Source organism: Panicum virgatum, chromosome 5N, assembly GCF_016808335.1.
Source record: "Panicum virgatum strain AP13 chromosome 5N, P.virgatum_v5, whole genome shotgun sequence".
NCBI classification, from domain to species: Eukaryota; Viridiplantae; Streptophyta; class Magnoliopsida; order Poales; family Poaceae; genus Panicum; species Panicum virgatum.
In genome coordinates, this window is record NC_053149.1 from 62,541,796 (window position 1) to 62,558,827 (window position 17,032).

Sequence of the window (17,032 nt, forward strand, 5' to 3'; positions counted from 1 at the left end):
TCTATGGCTCTATATAGATAGTACTGCTTCGCCACAGGAGCTACGGGTTAAAGCTAGCTAGCAGGCTAGTACACTGCCGTAGTACATATCTTCACAGGAGCTGCAGCACGTTTTCTCTCAGCTCGACAATGAATCGGAGTAGCTAGGTATCGATGGGACCGCATGCTGTTGCCTGTGGGGTCCCAATCGATCGGTGATCAAAGTTGCCTACACTACACATGGAGAATATGAATAACGATGCCCGGCCGGTGACAGTGGAGAGTGCTTTGGAGCTGAGCGCTGATGAGGTACGGACAACACACAGTGAGGTAGACCGTGGAAAGGCGCTAAAGTTGGGGTTAGGCAATAGATCCACGTCGGCGCAGCAGCACAGCTCAAGATCGAGCGCACCGGCCGGCAGGCCGAAAGAGTATCTACCCGCTTTTCTACGGAATGCGCCTGCCGCTGCCGGCCTGTTCTTTCTCTTCTCCCCTCCTACAGGCGGCCCTACTGCTAGCTATTCCAGTAGTTCTGTAGTTGGCTCGATCGAGCAGTCAGCCATCAGCGGCAATTCCACATGTGCGTCTATTTTGAGTCGATCGGAAACCACTTGCACCAGCCGGCTGGGCACACCGGCGACTGATGGCCACCTCCACTAGCTAGTAGTACTAGCTCTCAGTCAGTCAGTCTCATCTCAGACATGCTGCATATGCTGCTGCCTGCTACTGTCACTCGTGACCCCCCAAACCAGATGCGTTCGTGCTCGATCGAGTGGAAAATGCGCGGCTCTCGTCGTCGTCGTCGTTGGCCCCCAAACCATCGTCGATGGGACACCATACACACCAGCGCGGCCGGTCGATGAGCCCGCTCGCGGCTGCTAAAATCACCCTCGAGCGGCGGCGTCGCCGGCCGGCCGGCCGCAGCTAGGGTTGGATTAGATTAACAGCACGCGGGCGCCGGCCTGCACGTGGGCAACAGCAGCAGAAACACTCTCTTGTGTGAGGCAAGGCAAGCGTTTGACCAAACCCCCGGCGCGCCGAACCCCCGGGCGGTGCCGTGCGTCATCGCGCACGCCAGCGTTTGCGCCCGCGCCCGCGCGCACGGCGCCGTGCGGTGGATCGTGGCGCTTTCTTATCAGCATGATGGATCGATGTGGGCGATCAGTACTTTATCGGTGGTCAGCTCCTGAGTAAACTCTATTTTATTTTCCGGCCGTGTGCCCAACTCACCGCAAATCCGGGGACGATGTGTAAGAATATTTTCTTTGTTAAAAAAGAAGGATGACTGGTCGGTTTGTTTCATCATTTTTCCAACGGAGAAATATTATGGTTAGGTTGATATATATAGGTTCGTTCTTCTCAACGAAGGACAAAAAAATATCTTTCTATTTTTTTAAGCACCGGAGAAGTGCTGGCCATGTAACAATTCGCCATACAGGCCATACATCACTAGTGCGTTGTAGAATTCGTATTGCCTTTTGCAAGCATGAGGTTGGAATTGTTTTTTCAAAGCATTTGGTTGGAGTTTTAACTTATATATTAACCTAAAATAATCATTTAGCTCCCTCCGTCAAAGACCTAAAGGGCCTTATTAATTGATGAACATTGTTAATCCAACTCGACCAAATCATGTTGAGCAAATCATCAGTAATTATTGATTGGTCTTCTGCTAGTGTTTTTTTAAAAAATAAATGGAATAGTGGATGAATTGATGTCCTAACGACTGAGCTCAAGAATCTTGAGAAAAACAAAACAAAAGGAAATGGGATCTCTATTTGGATATTACTATTGGGAAGTGGAGAAGCCTCTATTCCCTTATTTTGTCGTGCAATTATAACTTTACCATTACAATTGCCATGTTTGCGCTACTATAGCAAAGTTTGATCATTAATTAGAGGTATTAAATGCCTCACGCAAGTTTCCCTCGTAGCGCAAAAAGATTTCATTTAGTACTCCATGCATACAAAATTTCCTCGTAGCACAAGTTGCGCTAGAGGGAACCAAACAAGGCCAATTAACAAGTTAACACAATTTTGCCTCGAGTCAACGATCAAAACAAGGGTAAAAACACGTTGAGTAGGGGTAAAATTAAGTTAGCTTATGAATAGTAATCTTAAAATTACAAATTTTAAAAAAATAGGTATAAATGTATAGTTACACTTGCACTGCAAAGTAGGGGCAAGAAGCCAAGAACACCAATTTCTCTTTTATGAATAGTGTATGGAAATAGACTCTCTGCCTACGTGGGCTTTCCTTATTCCTTAGCTGAATCTATCATGGGCCTACAGGCCCGTTTAGATAATATGTGTCCTGGGCTATGGGCCAATATCAGCTGAGATGTTTATTACTCGTCCCTGCTCGTCCCCGATGAAATTCTTGTTTGCGCTCTTGTATTACGAGTACATTACGCGCGCTTGCGCGCGCCTATGTATTTTGTAATTGTATATATGTAATCTTTGGCAAGAAAGAAGAATAAGCTTTGGAAAGAATATATTAACTATAAAGTTTTGATACGGCACATATATAGATGGTTATCAATATTGGATGGGATGCGCAATAAAGAAAGTATTGAAGTATCTATGTGCATAGATGATCAATATAATAGATTGTTTAAATAAAGTTATCAATAAGGTTTAACTCTTCAATAATAGATGGTTTAAATAAGGTTATCAATATAATAGGTAGTCGGTCAGCTGGTATAAGCAGACCGAGTAGAATGTCTTAAGTTCTAGAAATACGTAGGTACATAACATAAAGTGCAGTTTATAGTAGTGCAATGGAGAAGTAGATATAATTTTGGTCTGATCATTCTTTTTTGCCGAGTTGATCAAAGGTCAGGCAATGGCGCAACACTTGCAGATGCTTGCTCATCAGCTTCTCAGTCTTTCCTGTAAATATTTTTTTTGGTTTATTAGTTATCAAGGAAAAGGAAATTGGTTCATTAAATATTTGAGTGTAATATGTTTTAATAAAGAAAAGTAAAATGCAGTACCTTGTCTTAACATTGTTATTTTTTGGGAGTTTTTGGAAGCTTGGTTGTGCTGGGCTTCCCTGGTGGCGACATTGCTTTTGGATGTGAAGAGCTGTATATGTTTATTGATATATCAGAAAGGAATATGGTATGTCAACTATGTATTTATTTCTGCTGAAAGTACAGTTTAAATCGAACAAATAACAGCATGGATTTCATGATACCTTTGTAGATCAGAACTTTTTTCATCATCATTCTCCCTGTTAAGTGTTGCTGTCTCAGATGGTGACTCTTCTTCATCCTGATAGAAAAATATTACCAAAATTAATAGTTTTAGAAAATCTAAGATTAAATATTGTCTGGCTGTTTTTTATATAGTATACATAGGGACGTACCACTTCATCATCTTTTTCGGACATGTGGAGTCTTTTCTTGGATGATTTTGTTGCAGGTGGTGTTGTAGAGAGGCTGTTTAAAATATAGCGGTGTTAGTATTGTACACAAAAAAGAATTTTTCCCCTTCTAAAAACAATGTAAATAGATGGAAGCTCAAAATCTTACGTATTGGTGTTCTCTTCTGAAGCATTTGGAGGAAGCTCAGAGGTTTTAGCTGGGGTCTGAAGAGAAAACTGTTCTAGAGGTAGCATCTTAGTAGGTGTGTCAAGGATAGGTGATTCAGAACTGCTCTTAGGTGTGTTTGATGGAAGGACACTTCCACTTGATTGGGCATAGAAGTTGGCATTTTGGGTTACTAGCTGGCTTTGATTGGGAGGGTGGAATGGAAGGGCATGTTGCTTGCCATAGCTATGAATTATACTATTGACCTGGTATGATTTCTTAGGGTTGCGGTAGCTAGCTTCGGCCATGGTATTAGAAAAGGTGAATTTGGACGAGACTATAGCTGCAATATCAGCGGGAATGTTGTCCCTGTTTCTATAAGATCTCATCACAGCTTCAACTGGTTTACCAACAATACGATGAGCAACAGTAGCAAATGCAATCATCTCAGATTCTTCAGTCCCATCAGAAGCAATGAATGGAAGTTTGTATCTGATTTTGTAATAAGAAATTGATTTTGAATTAGATGAAATTTTGAAGTAAATGAGAAGAAGGTGCTTGATACTGATTACCTTATAGTTTTGAGAATTTAGACAATGATAGCGGAAACTTACTTGTATGAGTATTTATCAATGGTATTGCATTCTAAGCATATGTAGGAAGAACCATCTTGTTGACATGATTTGCGACAGAAATTGCATGCTGGGTACCACCAAGTTTGTGTTTCAGCTAAACGGATGATAGTTACAGTGCAGCGGCATCCAGTTTTCTGCATTAGAAGGAAAAGGATGAAGTGTAGGAATAAACATATAGTGGAGGCACTCAATTTGTTGTTTGATGGGTTCATTACCGGAAATTCATAAGGATCTATCTCTTCCATTTCTCTGAGTGTTAGTAAATCTGGTACAGCAATAGGCTCTGGCTGGTTTTGCTCAGTAATTGGAATGCCATCTCGTTTAATCTTGAAAGATTGTCCCAGTGTGCTGAAATGTTGGATATATGTGCAAACAAATTTTATAAGAAACATTTGTTGTAGAAATAAGAATTAATAAATATTAAGTAGTAGGTGCATATAAAGAAGTTATTTGTTTGTTTCTACCTATTTAATAGATGTGCTGCTTCTGGTATATCAGGATTTATGTACCAATGGCAAGCTGAGTAGCCACTGACATTAAGTTCACCTATATAAATAAGATAGGTTATGGATATTGAATCATGAAAGATACTATGAGAAACAATCTGGAATGATTTAGAATGGACATACCACGGTAAAGTTTGACAAGGCATCCAGTGAATAATATCAAATTGTGTTGCTTTGGAGCCCCAAAGAACTAGCTTGATCTCTTCACCGCTGAGTTCAAGTGTTGTAAATTTTGTTAACAAAGTAAATTGAGATGTTACTGTCATAAAATATGTCATCACAGTGTTGGCTTACATTTCATCTTTCAGCTTGATATCACGACGCAGACTAGGTTTGGATTGATTTGAGAATGGAATCCATTGCGGTTCATTTATCTCTGTGAGTATGCCCAAGATATCTGGAAATTAAAATACAATTAGAAATCTATTGATGATATAAGTTTATTTTCGGAAAAGAAAAAGTATGTTACTGTTTCTTACCATGGAATTTTTTTTTGTCGTTAATGAACTCTGGAAGTTTGCTGAATGGAGTTAGGTTGTAGATGTACTTGGGTTCAGTTATTTCTTCAGTTGCTGCACTGATTTTGGTATGGCAGGTAAACTCCAACATATATGGTCCAGGAACAGATCTGAAAGCATCTTTTGCATTGCAAACTCTGAAGCGGCTTATGACATAAGTTCTATCAGCTTGTATAATCGGACCATGTTTGTCTGCCTCTTTTGCTGGGATCTCAGCATACATGGTGTTTCCCTGAAATGAAATGTTCGTTACAATATTTGTTGTAAATAAATATAATGTAATTTTTCCTCAATCTAGTTATGGTTGTAATTATTGAAGTAGTAATATGAAGGAAATTGTTTTCAGTATACCTGGCTGTCGACAAGAACCAAATCGATATGCTGCAAGGGGTTGTCTTCGTTGATTCCACGATACTCCCATTTTCTGCAGACACGCACATGAATTGTTTTGTGCCAATCTTTGGGCTGTAAGGTTGAAAGTGGGCTGAAAACCATCTTGACCTGAAAAGGAAAACAATATGTCAATAGTACTATGTTACATAATTGAGGATGGCTGCAAAGAGGGTATGGCATTGGAAGAAGAAAGACATATAAACAATAAAATTTATGGTTGAACTCTTGAAAAAATGGTTTTGGTAGAAGTTACCTGTCTATTAATCATGTCAGTTTGATACTGTGTAGTTACATTAACATGTTATAATCTCAGCTTGTCTGTGTATTGTAATTTATGGCAGTAAATACTTCAGGGTATACAATATTTTTTGTTGTATCTGAATATTCACCATTGTCATCTTGTATGAGAATTTTCAGTCCTTTTTTAGATGTTACTCTAGAGATGGCAACATATAATTGTCCATGAGTGAAAACTGATCTTTTAAGAAAGATCCCAATCATAGCCAATGTCTGACCTTGGCTTTTATTTATAGTCATTGCATAGCATACACGTACAGGAAACTGTCTTCGTTGAAGCACAAATGGTAGTTTCTGATTTTTTAATGTAAGTTGTATTCTAGGGATTAGAACACTACGGCCAGCAAAGGTACCACTGATGATTGTTGCTTGTATTACCATGTCACCCAGTGCTGTCACTATTAGTCTTGTGCCATTGCACAGACCAATTGATTGGTTCAGATTGCGTAAAAGCATGATTGGGACACCCACCTTTAAAGTAAGCTCATGAGTTGGGAAATTAGAACCATTGAGTGAGTTGAGTAGTTCAACTGGGTATAGAATATCATATGACTCATGGCTGTCAGGTGCTTTCACAATCTTGTCGTAGCTTAAATATTGTTTTCCATCACCAGGAAGCAATGATACTATGTAGTTATTAATTTCATCGACCGAGTCATTTGTTGGGCATAATATGGCTCTGCTTTTCAAATAATCTATATTCTGGTATTCGTTGATAAGATCTGTGTATATAGCATTGACAATAGCAGGGATGGCTTCTTCATGACCCTTAATCAGTAGATCTTCAGGAATTTTTACTAACATCTCATCTGAGTTATCTGTAGGTATTTGCGATTCTAAATTTCCTTCACCGATAGACAATACCCAATTGCTGAAATCTAATAATTCTTTCTGTGATTTAATATCTAAATCAGGGCATTGTAATCTCATATTTTTATGCAATGTGAGGATCGTAACTGCAGACCATAATGGAGAATTGATAATTGCAGCATCTATGATCTGATTACGTGTTCCCCCTTCTATTACAGGTAATATTTGTCGTGGATCTCCACCAAGGACAACAACTTTACCACCGAAAGGTATAGAACGAAGGTCAGGATTATTGGTAGACAGTAGATCCCGTAATGTTCTATCAAGTGTTTCTAAAGCTCTTCTATGTGTCATAAGTGCTTCATCCCAAATAATGAGAGATGTTTGTTGTATGAGGTCTGCCAACATTGTTCCCCGTTTAATGTCACAGACAGTGTCATCATCTAATTCACATGGAATTTTAAATCTGGAGTGGGCTGTGCGACCACCAGGAAGTAGCAATGAGGCAACACCAGAAGAGGCAACAATTAAGACTATCTTTTCATTGCCTCGTAAATAAGTAACTATAGTATTCCATAGATAAGTTTTGCCGGTTCCGCCATATCCTGATACGAAATAGAAAGCAGGTGTGCCTGTATTTACAACAGCTATGATTGTATTGAAAGCATGCAACTGCTCATCGTTTAAGGTTATTATCATCTCTTCAGATCTAAGTAAAAGTTCAGTAGCATCATAGTTCAACTCTTCTTCAATTAAGCGATTGCCACGAGGACCAGAAGAGAGATTAGTTTTGGAAGGAATATTGTGTTCTCGAATATTTCCACCATTGCGTGCAAAAAGTGTTGTTAAATCATCAAGAAGAGAGTCTTTTAGTATGGGCTCTGATATTGTATATAATTTGTTGCCAATATTTTCTCTAATCTGATATTGTATATCATCTGCCATTAATCTCCAAACTTTTTCAAAAAAAGCATACTCATCAGCTATTTCACAGTAAAGAAGCATTGTGACAAAAAGCTGTCTTAGTTGCGCTGAAGTTGCCCATGCAGCAGCTTCATCGAAAGCATGATACCATTCTTGATCATTGCCAAGGAGTCCTCTGGCGTTGCAAGCTGCTTTAAAAGTAGGGTATGTTATGCCATTATATGTCCTAATATCTTCATAGCTGCGAGCACCTTTCACATTCATAAGAAGAATTCTAAGGTAATATCTTTCACCAACCGAAGGATGCACATAATAAAGTCTGCCAATTTTGCCTTTAGATCCTTGTCTAGGTTGCCATGTCTTCGTTTTGCGAACCCAACGCCATTTGGAAGGAAACTCAAGATATGTTAGTGTTCTAGCAGTTTCATATGTTCTATTTGCAGTGAACCATTCGGTGAGCATAGTTTTCTTTAAGAAGTCGTTTGAAATAATTTCTGCCATGTTAGTGTTTATATGATACAGAATGTTATTTTCATCCAGTAAATGTACAGGAAGTCTTTCAACAGCTGGATAGTGGCGATGTATATCAAAACCAAATATCCGCCAGCAAGCATCCTGTTCACATATATATCGGCAATCAATATATTCTTTAACTTCATTTCTTGTTTGTGTTTCTTCATCTTCAGGGACATCTTCTCCATTTCGAAGGCGCTGGAGGTAAGCTTTGCTGCAATCTGGCCCTTTAGTAACATATTTGAATAAATATTTGATGAATATACCTTTGCTGCACCACTCAACATTTATATGAGCTTGGAATTTCTTAAGCAGATACATATTATAGGGTACGACCCATTGATTAGACAGTTTGTGTGGACCTTTTTGGACAAAACGGCCATTATCAGGCCTTTTGTATGTAGCAAATCCATTTGGATCAATTATGGTTTCATTTTGAAAGTTTTTTGGATAACCTTTGGAGCATTTGCCATTTTTCATGCATGGAGCATTAGGATTATAAGATCCACAAGGGCCATGAATCATATGCTCTGCAACAAGAGCATAACCTAGAGGGTCTTCATTTGGATCAGGAATTTCAGCACTTATGAACCGATCAACTAAAGCTGGAGTTGGATTACTTGTGTCTTCCACTAGCCAGAAGATAAGATGAGCATGAGGCAACCCACGTTTCTGGAATTCAACTGTATGTAGAGCTGCCATGACATTAATATTTATCAATTACTGGAGAAATTCAAGTATAACAGGTCCAAAAATTACTGAGAATTTAGTGTTTATGATAAGGAATTGTATCATACCTGCTGCAACAGGTCCAAAAAAATTTCCACTCCTTATATCATCAAGCATTTCTTCTAATTTCATATTATATACTCTCACAACTATGTCAGCTCTGTCTGATGGTTTTTGTTCAGGTTCAAGAATTCCCAAATTTATTTCTTTCCAATTTATGTTGCAAGTGAATGTGACAAAGAAATCTGGTGGACCAAAAACTCTGCAGATGGCTACACCATCATGATAGTTTTGGATCATGTATCGTCTGCCACCAGTATGTGAAGCTGGTAATACTGTTAGTTTTCCTATCTCGCTGCCATCAATACAGCCACGGCCCACTGCATCTGCTATTCCTTGGAAATTTTCTATTCTGAATTTATCTTGGTTTTTTAAAATGTACCAGAGTCTGTTTTCATCAATTGCAGCTCTAGCGTCAACTTTAGCCTGACTAGAAAGAAGACCATAACATAAGTAAGGATTAGGCTGGCCTTTTCTATAATGGAATTGATGTCTATAATAATCTTGCATCGTCATTGTGGACCGCCTTTTGCGTTTGTTGGACTCGGTGCCACTGTAGATAACTCCAACTTGAAAACCTCTTTCACCAAAGGGAAATAAAAGTGGATATTGAAGAGCCATATATGCTGGATGCAGACTTGAAATTTGGTGCAAATGACCAGATTTGGACTCAATTATTATATCACGTTTAAAATTTTCAAGAGAGAAATCACCAACTACAAGCATTGCCAGCTCATCTGTGGTTGGTAGATTGTACTGCACAGGATCACCTTCAGAGGCACCCACTATTCTGATAACAAATTCTTCATTTTCATAACCTTGTAATCTGTCCCGTGCAGCTCTAAATTTTTTAGCAAATGGATTATGCTCATCAAGCATCTTAATTAACTTTTCAACTATAGAAGGATCTATAGGATCATCTCCCTGATCAGATGGATGCAAAGCCCGTATTCGATTTTGCACTTCATTAGAAGTGTCATATATGTACAGCTGAATGAATTTCGGTGGAGATCCATCATATGGTAATAATGAGCCAATTCGATGGTGAACCTGACCATGGATCTTGAATATTGGAGGGCCACGGCCGTCGTTGATAGTTCTGTCTATATTTGCTCCCATTGATGTAAAAGCAAATAAGCAGTTGTATTGCCGAATATTACGCATGAATTTATTGCTCGTAGGACCACCATCATATTTTGCCAGTGACGCCAAAGGTTCAGGACGTGGGCGATGTGGTGGTATTTTGATCTTCCCTCCCTTGCAGCAAGAATTATAGGTGATTTTGTTTTGTCGGTAACAAGAATCTGATTTAATGCGTTCTTGATACCAGAATACAGCTTCACAGTGTTTGCACACATAATCAGGGGATCCCAAGAAAGACCTTTCAGGATATGAAGCTGTATTTGCGTATACATTGTGAGTAAGTATTTTTCAAATGAGAAGTAAAGTTATTTTGTAAAAAAAAGGTTTATTAATTTATGTGGAAATAGAATTAGAGAGTAAGAGGTAATAATCGTGAACTAAATATTTTGAGATTACCAAATTTAATGGTACATTAGGTAAATAGTAAATGCAGGTCTGCATCATAGTACCTTTTAGTGTATCTATATACTCCTGTGTGAAATATCCGCATTGTCGAGATGGCTCGGCTTCAGATAAGACGTCTAGTATCATGTGACATATAAATATGGTGGCCATCGATGAATGGATTTGTAAGTGTAAAAGTTACATGAATAAAAAATGGTCCATCTGTTAGTAATTTGTAGTTTAATTAAATTTGAAGTGAGTATTAGTAGTACTAAGCTTAATTATATTATACCTGTCTTAGGAGTTCGTTTCTGTTTTAAAATTTTCATTCTTTTAGCACGGTTGTCAGCTGCATTTGATATTAAAGGGTTGTAGGACCCTGTGTCAGCATGTGTCCTTCGTCGTTTGAAAGTACATCCCCGATTATCATGGGTGTATGCTTTGTTAGTAGCAAAGAGCATCATGTCAACACAAAAGCTAAAATATCGTATATGTAATATTGAAACAGAGAATGCACATACTGGATGATGTTTTCTCATCATTAGAAGTGTCCATTGCCGTAGGCATCATTATGATGCTTGTATATTGATATATAAAAATTAGATTTTTGCAATTCCTGTATAGTAGATGGAATGCAAGAATAGTTAGCCATATAAGGGATTAGTACATTTAAATTGGATTGGCAATTGTTGGCATTGTGACAGTAAAATTAAATGTCTAGTAATTGATACGATACAAATATTAGTCTACATAGTTGGATACATGAGTAACTGATTAACAGTTACTATTAATTACAGGGGAATGTATCAGCAGGAAGATAAAGCACATAGATAGGGAAAGAGAAAATAAAATAAAAGGGAAAAAATAAAACAGGGAATAAAATAAAGGGGAAAATAAAAAAAATAAAGTGACATGAAATATTGATGGTAATTGTGAGGTACTATTCTTAGGCATAGAAATAAGTGATATTGATTCAAGAAAAAGTGGCAAGAACATATTTAGTTGTGTGTACCTTTGGGATGCAGCGTGCTACTACCATTGCATACGTAGTTCACTTTTGATGGGTAGTAATCTGGTGTGAGTGTGGGTAAATTTTCATTTCTAACTTCTCTGTAAGTAATTTGTCCATCACAGTAATAATTTGTTATTGTGAGGTTATAAAAAAGCTGCAGAAAGGAAACTGCTTTGAGGCATGCTTTTTCATATGCATCATTAAGATCTAAATATGCTGTTTGCCAGAAAAAAAAGTTCATGGCGTGGTCCTATGAGTTCCAACTGCGGCAATTCCAATTCGACACCACATAATATTGTCGAACTGTCTGCAATTTCAGTTATGAGAGATGCATATGGTAAACGGCATTCAGAAGCCGCAGCATGGAGGAGTGCGATTGGAGATGGTCCATGTACAAACATAGTGTTCTTGTAACAGTGCCAGATGATCCACAACTGCTTTGTAGAGCTATTGTACAAAAGTTATAAAAAAATAAAAAAGTAAATACAATCAAAGGAAAGAGAAAAAAATAGAAGATAGAAATGTGTATTAGACAAAAGGAATTAGGAAAGGTAATTTAATTAAATAGCAGCAAGTTAGGACATCTAATTTTAGGAGGTCAATCTGGTGTAAGCAAAGGGAAAGAATAAGGAATATTAAGTCTAAATGGCCGTAGAGTTTTTAATTTGAAAATTCCAAGAAGGTAAGTAACAGTATATATGTCACGTTATTTTTAGCATGTTGTTTACTTGAATTCTATTAATAGAAGACAACATGCTTATTGTTATTGCCAATCCAATTTAAGTTTGTATACAGATACTGTGCACATATATGTAAAGTTTTTTTTAAAAAAATATAAATTAGCCATGATTCTGGCAAAGGATAGATGGATAACAGCCTGCAATGTATTTGACATTTCTATTTGAAACCATATGGGTTGGGAAAAAAAAAGAGTGCAATTTGAATTATTAGAAAGCATTGAAGAATGTCAGTAGTAGATTACCAGCAATGTGAAAGTTGTCGTGGAAGATGCGACCAATTCTATTGGGGCTTTTTCTCCGGACAGGGCATTTCTTACTGTGTACAATACAATTAGTATTTGAATTAGTAAAATGGTAATGAATTAACAATATGTGACTATTTAGTATGCAACTGACATGCAGAGGAATGAAAAGTTTTTTTTTCAATCCCATTTTTTAAAGAACAGTTATGATTAGAAGGGGAAGTGAAGCTGTGTTTGATTGTTATTAATAATGGGTGCAACTAATCTTTGTTTAAGTATACCTGCAGGGAGTAGTTGTTTTTGCCTAACCAATTCTGCGTACCAGAAGAGGAAGTACACCAAACTGCGCATAAAGAAAAACTGCTAGTAAATGTGACTGGTGGAGCAGAGTACAACAACAGCTAGAACTAAACTGATAGAGACATTGGGGAATTAGTCCAAACAACTATGGGGGAATTTAATAGCGGATCTAGGATTGGTTGGTTCACATGCGGAGGAGCAAGAAAACTTTGGGTAAAAAGACGAATCTGAGGTAGGTAGCCATTATCAGTACAGATCTAAGCATTCCTTCTAAAATTGAATGGATATAGTTGGATCTGTGGCAGAATGACATAATGAGAACAGCTACGGTGAATTTATTGGGGATTTAACATTGGGTGGCGTGCATCTGGTGGAGAAAGAAAAAGTTGAGCAAAAGAAGCAAATAGAGGTAGGCAGCCATTATGAAAACCTAGGTATTGAAGAGGGGGAAGGAAATGACCATAACAGATTGAGGGAAGCAAGAGACTCGTCGTTAGTGCATGCCGAGACCAATGAAAATGCTCAGGAGTTCACCTTCAGCAGCTGCATGCGGAGGCTGAAGCCGTCAATGGCGGAGTTCGTTGGAGGAGCAAGTGTGAGATAGAGAGGGCAGGAAGAGGAAGAGGGGATGAAAGAAGATAAGTTTTTGTTTTTGTGGGCTCTGAGGTGTGGAGTGGGGTGGGGGGGGGGATGCGGAGCACGCGACACAGCAGGACGCGAGAAGATTCCAGCATGCGAGGGGGGCTGACCGGCTGACGGAAAGTTGTCAGACCGTTCGATACACATCACGCGATCCATATTTTTTTTGCTGACGTGGCCCAATGAGAACGCAAAAAAGCGTGGGTCTTTGACATTTAGAAATGTGTATGTATAGACGACGAATTCAGATAAAACATATCTGGACCTCCGCATTTTACACTGGGTCAACCATAGTAAGCCCAAATATAAACAAAACCTCAAAATTGTGCATAAAATTCGACTATTGGGCCAAAATCTCCATCCAGTGGTTAACGTTCTTAAATATACAAAACCTCAAAATTGTGCATAAAATTCGACTATTGGGCCAAAATCTCCATCCAGTGGTTAACGTTCTTAAATATAAAAACAGCGGGACTGCGCGCGGTAAACCATTGAGGCGGTGAGGACATAAATTCCATGTGGGCACTCAATTCATCTGGCAGACATACCCACTAACAAAAATGCAGGGAAGAAACACCCATGCTGCTAGGAATGCATTGTACTCTCCTGTCTCTTCGCGCAAATGCTGTGATTGTGACACTGTCACTGTGGTACTCTTCGAAAAGACAAGTTCTGCTTTCCTGCAATGGCTATTTGCTGATCCTCAGTCATTGAAACGTCCAGTACACTTTTTAGTATTAGGTGCGGTTCACATCAGAGCCTCACATATATCCGGGCTCTTGTTTAGATGCATAAAGTTTTGGATGTAAAGTACGATAACACTTTCGTTTGTATTTGGTAATTATTATCCGATTATGGGTTAATTAGGCTCAAAAGATTCGTTTCGCAAATTATAGATAAACTGTGTAATTAGTTATTTTATTTAACTATATTTAATACTTTATGCATGTGTTAAAAAAATTTAGAATCTTTTAAAGTTTTAGAATTTTGAATGCAACTAGGGGCCTATCTCTCTTTCGTAAAATCTCCACCCAGACACCTTTGTGAACTGTGATTTTGTGCAACAGTGCAATTGACTGAAGCCGAGCTGCTGGCTCTGTATAGCGAGCATAGAACATCAAAATAAAGTAAAATCCGTGGACCCGTGGTAACAGGATATCGGCATCAGGAGGGAATTGCAAAAGCCAACGGTCTCGGTGCAACTCTGCCCATTTCCTTCACTTTCTTGGTTGAATTCGCGGCCTCCTCGGCCTCCTCCTTGTCTTCTGAAACTTAAAGCAAACCCGCTCCAGATCGATTCGATTGCAGGCCGACAGCCGGTGCTCGGGCGTGCCGCGACCGCTTTGCTGTTTCCGCGTCACGTCACCTCTCGCCGATTTCGACGTCGTTCTCTGGCCCACGCGACCGCCGACGCCAGGAGCCGCAGCTCGTTCGAGCCGAGTGCAGCCTTGAAGGCTGCGCTTTCTGTTTTATCTGCCGATGAAGCAGTTAGCGTTCCACTTTCTGTTTCTTAGAGTTGGAATTTGAAAATGTTCAAGGTTCTGGTCTCGGGCAGCCCAAACTTGAGGCGATTCTGTGAACTGTGTATTGAGTTCGCCTTTAGAGCAAGTATTATAAAACAAGTAAGGCGGGCTGGGAGCAGTGCCACATTAGAAAAATCACCGCTGGCAGAGAGAGAAATGGAGAGAGAGTGCGCAGCGGGCGGTTCGTGAAACGCCAGCCGAAGCGAACGTATGCGCATGCATGCGGCTCTCATTGGCCGAACTGCTACCACGCTGAACTTTGGTTCGCTGCATGTGCTGGGTTGCATGCTGTCATTGCTGCTATTGTATTTATTGCTCTCTACGGTGGCGTTGATTCAGGCGGCAGCCGGCTGAATCATAAGCCATGCTCTTATTTCTCCAACACATTGCAGCCATTCATAAATCTTGGAAACCCAGCTAGGATCCCAGGTACTATTGCGTGGTCCAAAAAGATACACTCAGGACCTGGTTGAATTGGTTCGCATTTTTAGGAACTCGAGGATAGATTCGCTTTTGTCTCCCAAAGGTACTTGGATCACAAAAAAAGCATCTGGCACCAATTAAGCAAAGTGCCTTACGATCACATTACTGCTACCATCCAGTATTCGATCGCATTGTAGAACTTTGGAGCAACGTTATCACGTCCTCTTTTCCTCGCTTTTGGCATTCACTGCAACTGGTACTTCGGACCTGAAAATGCACGTAATTAGCCCTGGAGCTAGTGGCCTGGAACAAGGAATTAGAATTAAGTGCACCCCCCATCAGTCATCCACCAACCACAGGGACAAAGCTGAGTGCGTTTTCTCCCGTTGGACAGTGCGGTGCCAGTACAATCATTATCCTCCCGGTGCATGATTTTCTCCTTGGTTGATACAACTATTATGATGGGAGTTTATTTAAAAAAAATTCTCCTAAACCCGTGAGGTGAGCATAGTGAATATCAAAAGAAAAAAGGGTCCTCTTTCCACAACTACCGCGCCAATTAGTTATCGCTTTCCAATGTCCTGTCCGAGGAAGGTGCGCCTAACACCCTCCAGATGGTTTGCTGATGATCACCCGTGGATCTTTGTTGCTCGGCATGTTCTTGGTTGCAGTCTTCTCCGTGTGTTCATTGTCGATGTGCCCTCACTGTCTGCAGCTGCAGCTCTTCCTCCTGCCTTATTAATCGTAAATCGTCAGGTCCTAGATGGTATCGGTCTCTGCTTCTGGCTATAGCTTGGTGCAAATTCTGCCAATCACCAGGATGAACTTCTATAACTTCCCATTTTCCTTTTCCTCTATCTAAAAAAGAAACTTCCAATTTTCCCAATCATCTCAGCGCGCCGACATCACACCTGCTTACACTTGCACGGCCAGTCATCGCTTCACTTCCCAGCAACAGCAATGGGAATGTATGGTGCGTACGGGGCGCCATTAGGTGGGCTTGTCAGCATCAACGGCGAGGCTGCTTTCTCGGAAAGTTCCATGGCCTCACTCTCCCAAGACGCTGAGATGATGCGTAGGTGCTCGCCTGCAGTTGCTGTTGTGTACACACAAGTACAAACTACAGTCCATCCCATCGGATGTTTAGCACCCACTCACTGTTTACGGATCGGCGGCTGCTAATTGACGGGCACCAGGTGATTGGGATTTGCAGTTAAAAAGATAGGCCGGGGAGTGCAAAAGGGAGACTCCAGTAGTGCTCCCTCCAACACAGCGCTTGAAACGCAGTGAAGTCATGCAGCACGCATCACATGGTAGAAAAAAGCAGCAGGTGGTGTTGCCACACTCAAAGTTTGCTTTACGTTTGAGAAGTAAGTTTACAGGGGAAGTTCAGAGCGCCAGTAGTTTCGTCACAATGACTGCAGCTTGGTAATAAAAGCATCAGCACTCGACAGAAAAGTAAGTTTAGAGATTTGGGTTAGTTGTGGCTAAATGTTTAAGCTACCGAGGCGCGGCAAAGAGGAAATGGTGCATTTTAGTACTCACTAATCAAAGACCACCTCATGTAAAGCTTTTGCTCGAGCATGGCTACACGCGCTGCTACGGAACACTAGGTTAAAAACAAAACTAACTTTCGATACGTGCCGCCAAGGTTCCTTCCTGCGCTCACATGGAGATGCGGTAGCCGATGTCTCTCCCCACTCGCACCGAAACGATCGTAGTCGTAGCCACTCC

At 40.1% G+C, this 17,032-nt stretch overlaps 2 protein-coding genes across 2 annotated transcripts; both read right to left on the bottom strand.

Annotated features, from left to right (window-relative positions):
* Positions 1-2,628: 2,628 nt before the first annotated feature.
* LOC120676428 lies at positions 2,629-4,802 on the bottom strand. The gene is made up of 9 exons (XM_039957690.1): positions 4,772-4,802; positions 4,607-4,688; positions 4,358-4,490; positions 4,122-4,276; positions 3,511-3,999; positions 3,345-3,417; positions 3,174-3,250; positions 2,971-3,061; positions 2,629-2,866 (listed from the first exon to the last, which is right to left on the bottom strand). The coding sequence occupies exons 3-8, from the start codon at positions 4,385-4,387 to the stop codon at positions 2,986-2,988; spliced, it is 900 nt and encodes a 299-aa protein (XP_039813624.1). The 5' UTR covers positions 4,388-4,490; positions 4,607-4,688; positions 4,772-4,802; the 3' UTR covers positions 2,629-2,866; positions 2,971-2,985.
* On the bottom strand, positions 4,685-12,754 carry LOC120675043 (replication protein A 70 kDa DNA-binding subunit-like). The gene is made up of 7 exons (XM_039956134.1): positions 12,695-12,754; positions 12,414-12,487; positions 5,518-5,667; positions 5,128-5,398; positions 4,943-5,045; positions 4,772-4,858; positions 4,685-4,688 (listed from the first exon to the last, which is right to left on the bottom strand). Exons 3-7 carry the CDS (start codon positions 5,659-5,661, stop codon positions 4,685-4,687), a joined length of 609 nt encoding a protein of 202 aa, XP_039812068.1. The 5' UTR covers positions 5,662-5,667; positions 12,414-12,487; positions 12,695-12,754.
* Positions 12,755-17,032: the final 4,278 nt, after the last annotated feature.

Bases quoted from the DNA above. Each gene is read 5' to 3' on its own strand.
- LOC120676428 (XM_039957690.1), bottom strand. From the start codon at position 4,387: ATGGAAGAGATAGATCCTTATGAATTTCCG. The intron at 4,277-4,357 runs GTAATGAACCCA...CTTCTAATGCAG, and splicing joins TAGATCCTTATGAATTTCCG to AAAACTGGATGCCGCTGCAC. The intron at 3,251-3,344 runs GTACGTCCCTAT...TTTTTCTATCAG, and splicing joins CCGAAAAAGATGATGAAGTG to GATGAAGAAGAGTCACCATC.
- LOC120675043 (XM_039956134.1), bottom strand. From the start codon at position 5,661: ATGGTTTTCAGCCCACTTTCAACCTTACAGCCCAAAGATTGGCACAAA. The intron at 5,399-5,517 runs GTATACTGAAAA...ATTTCATTTCAG, and splicing joins TGGTTCTTGTCGACAGCCAG to GGAAACACCATGTATGCTGA. The intron at 5,046-5,127 runs GTAAGAAACAGT...TTTAATTTCCAG, and splicing joins CGACAAAAAAAAATTCCATG to ATATCTTGGGCATACTCACA.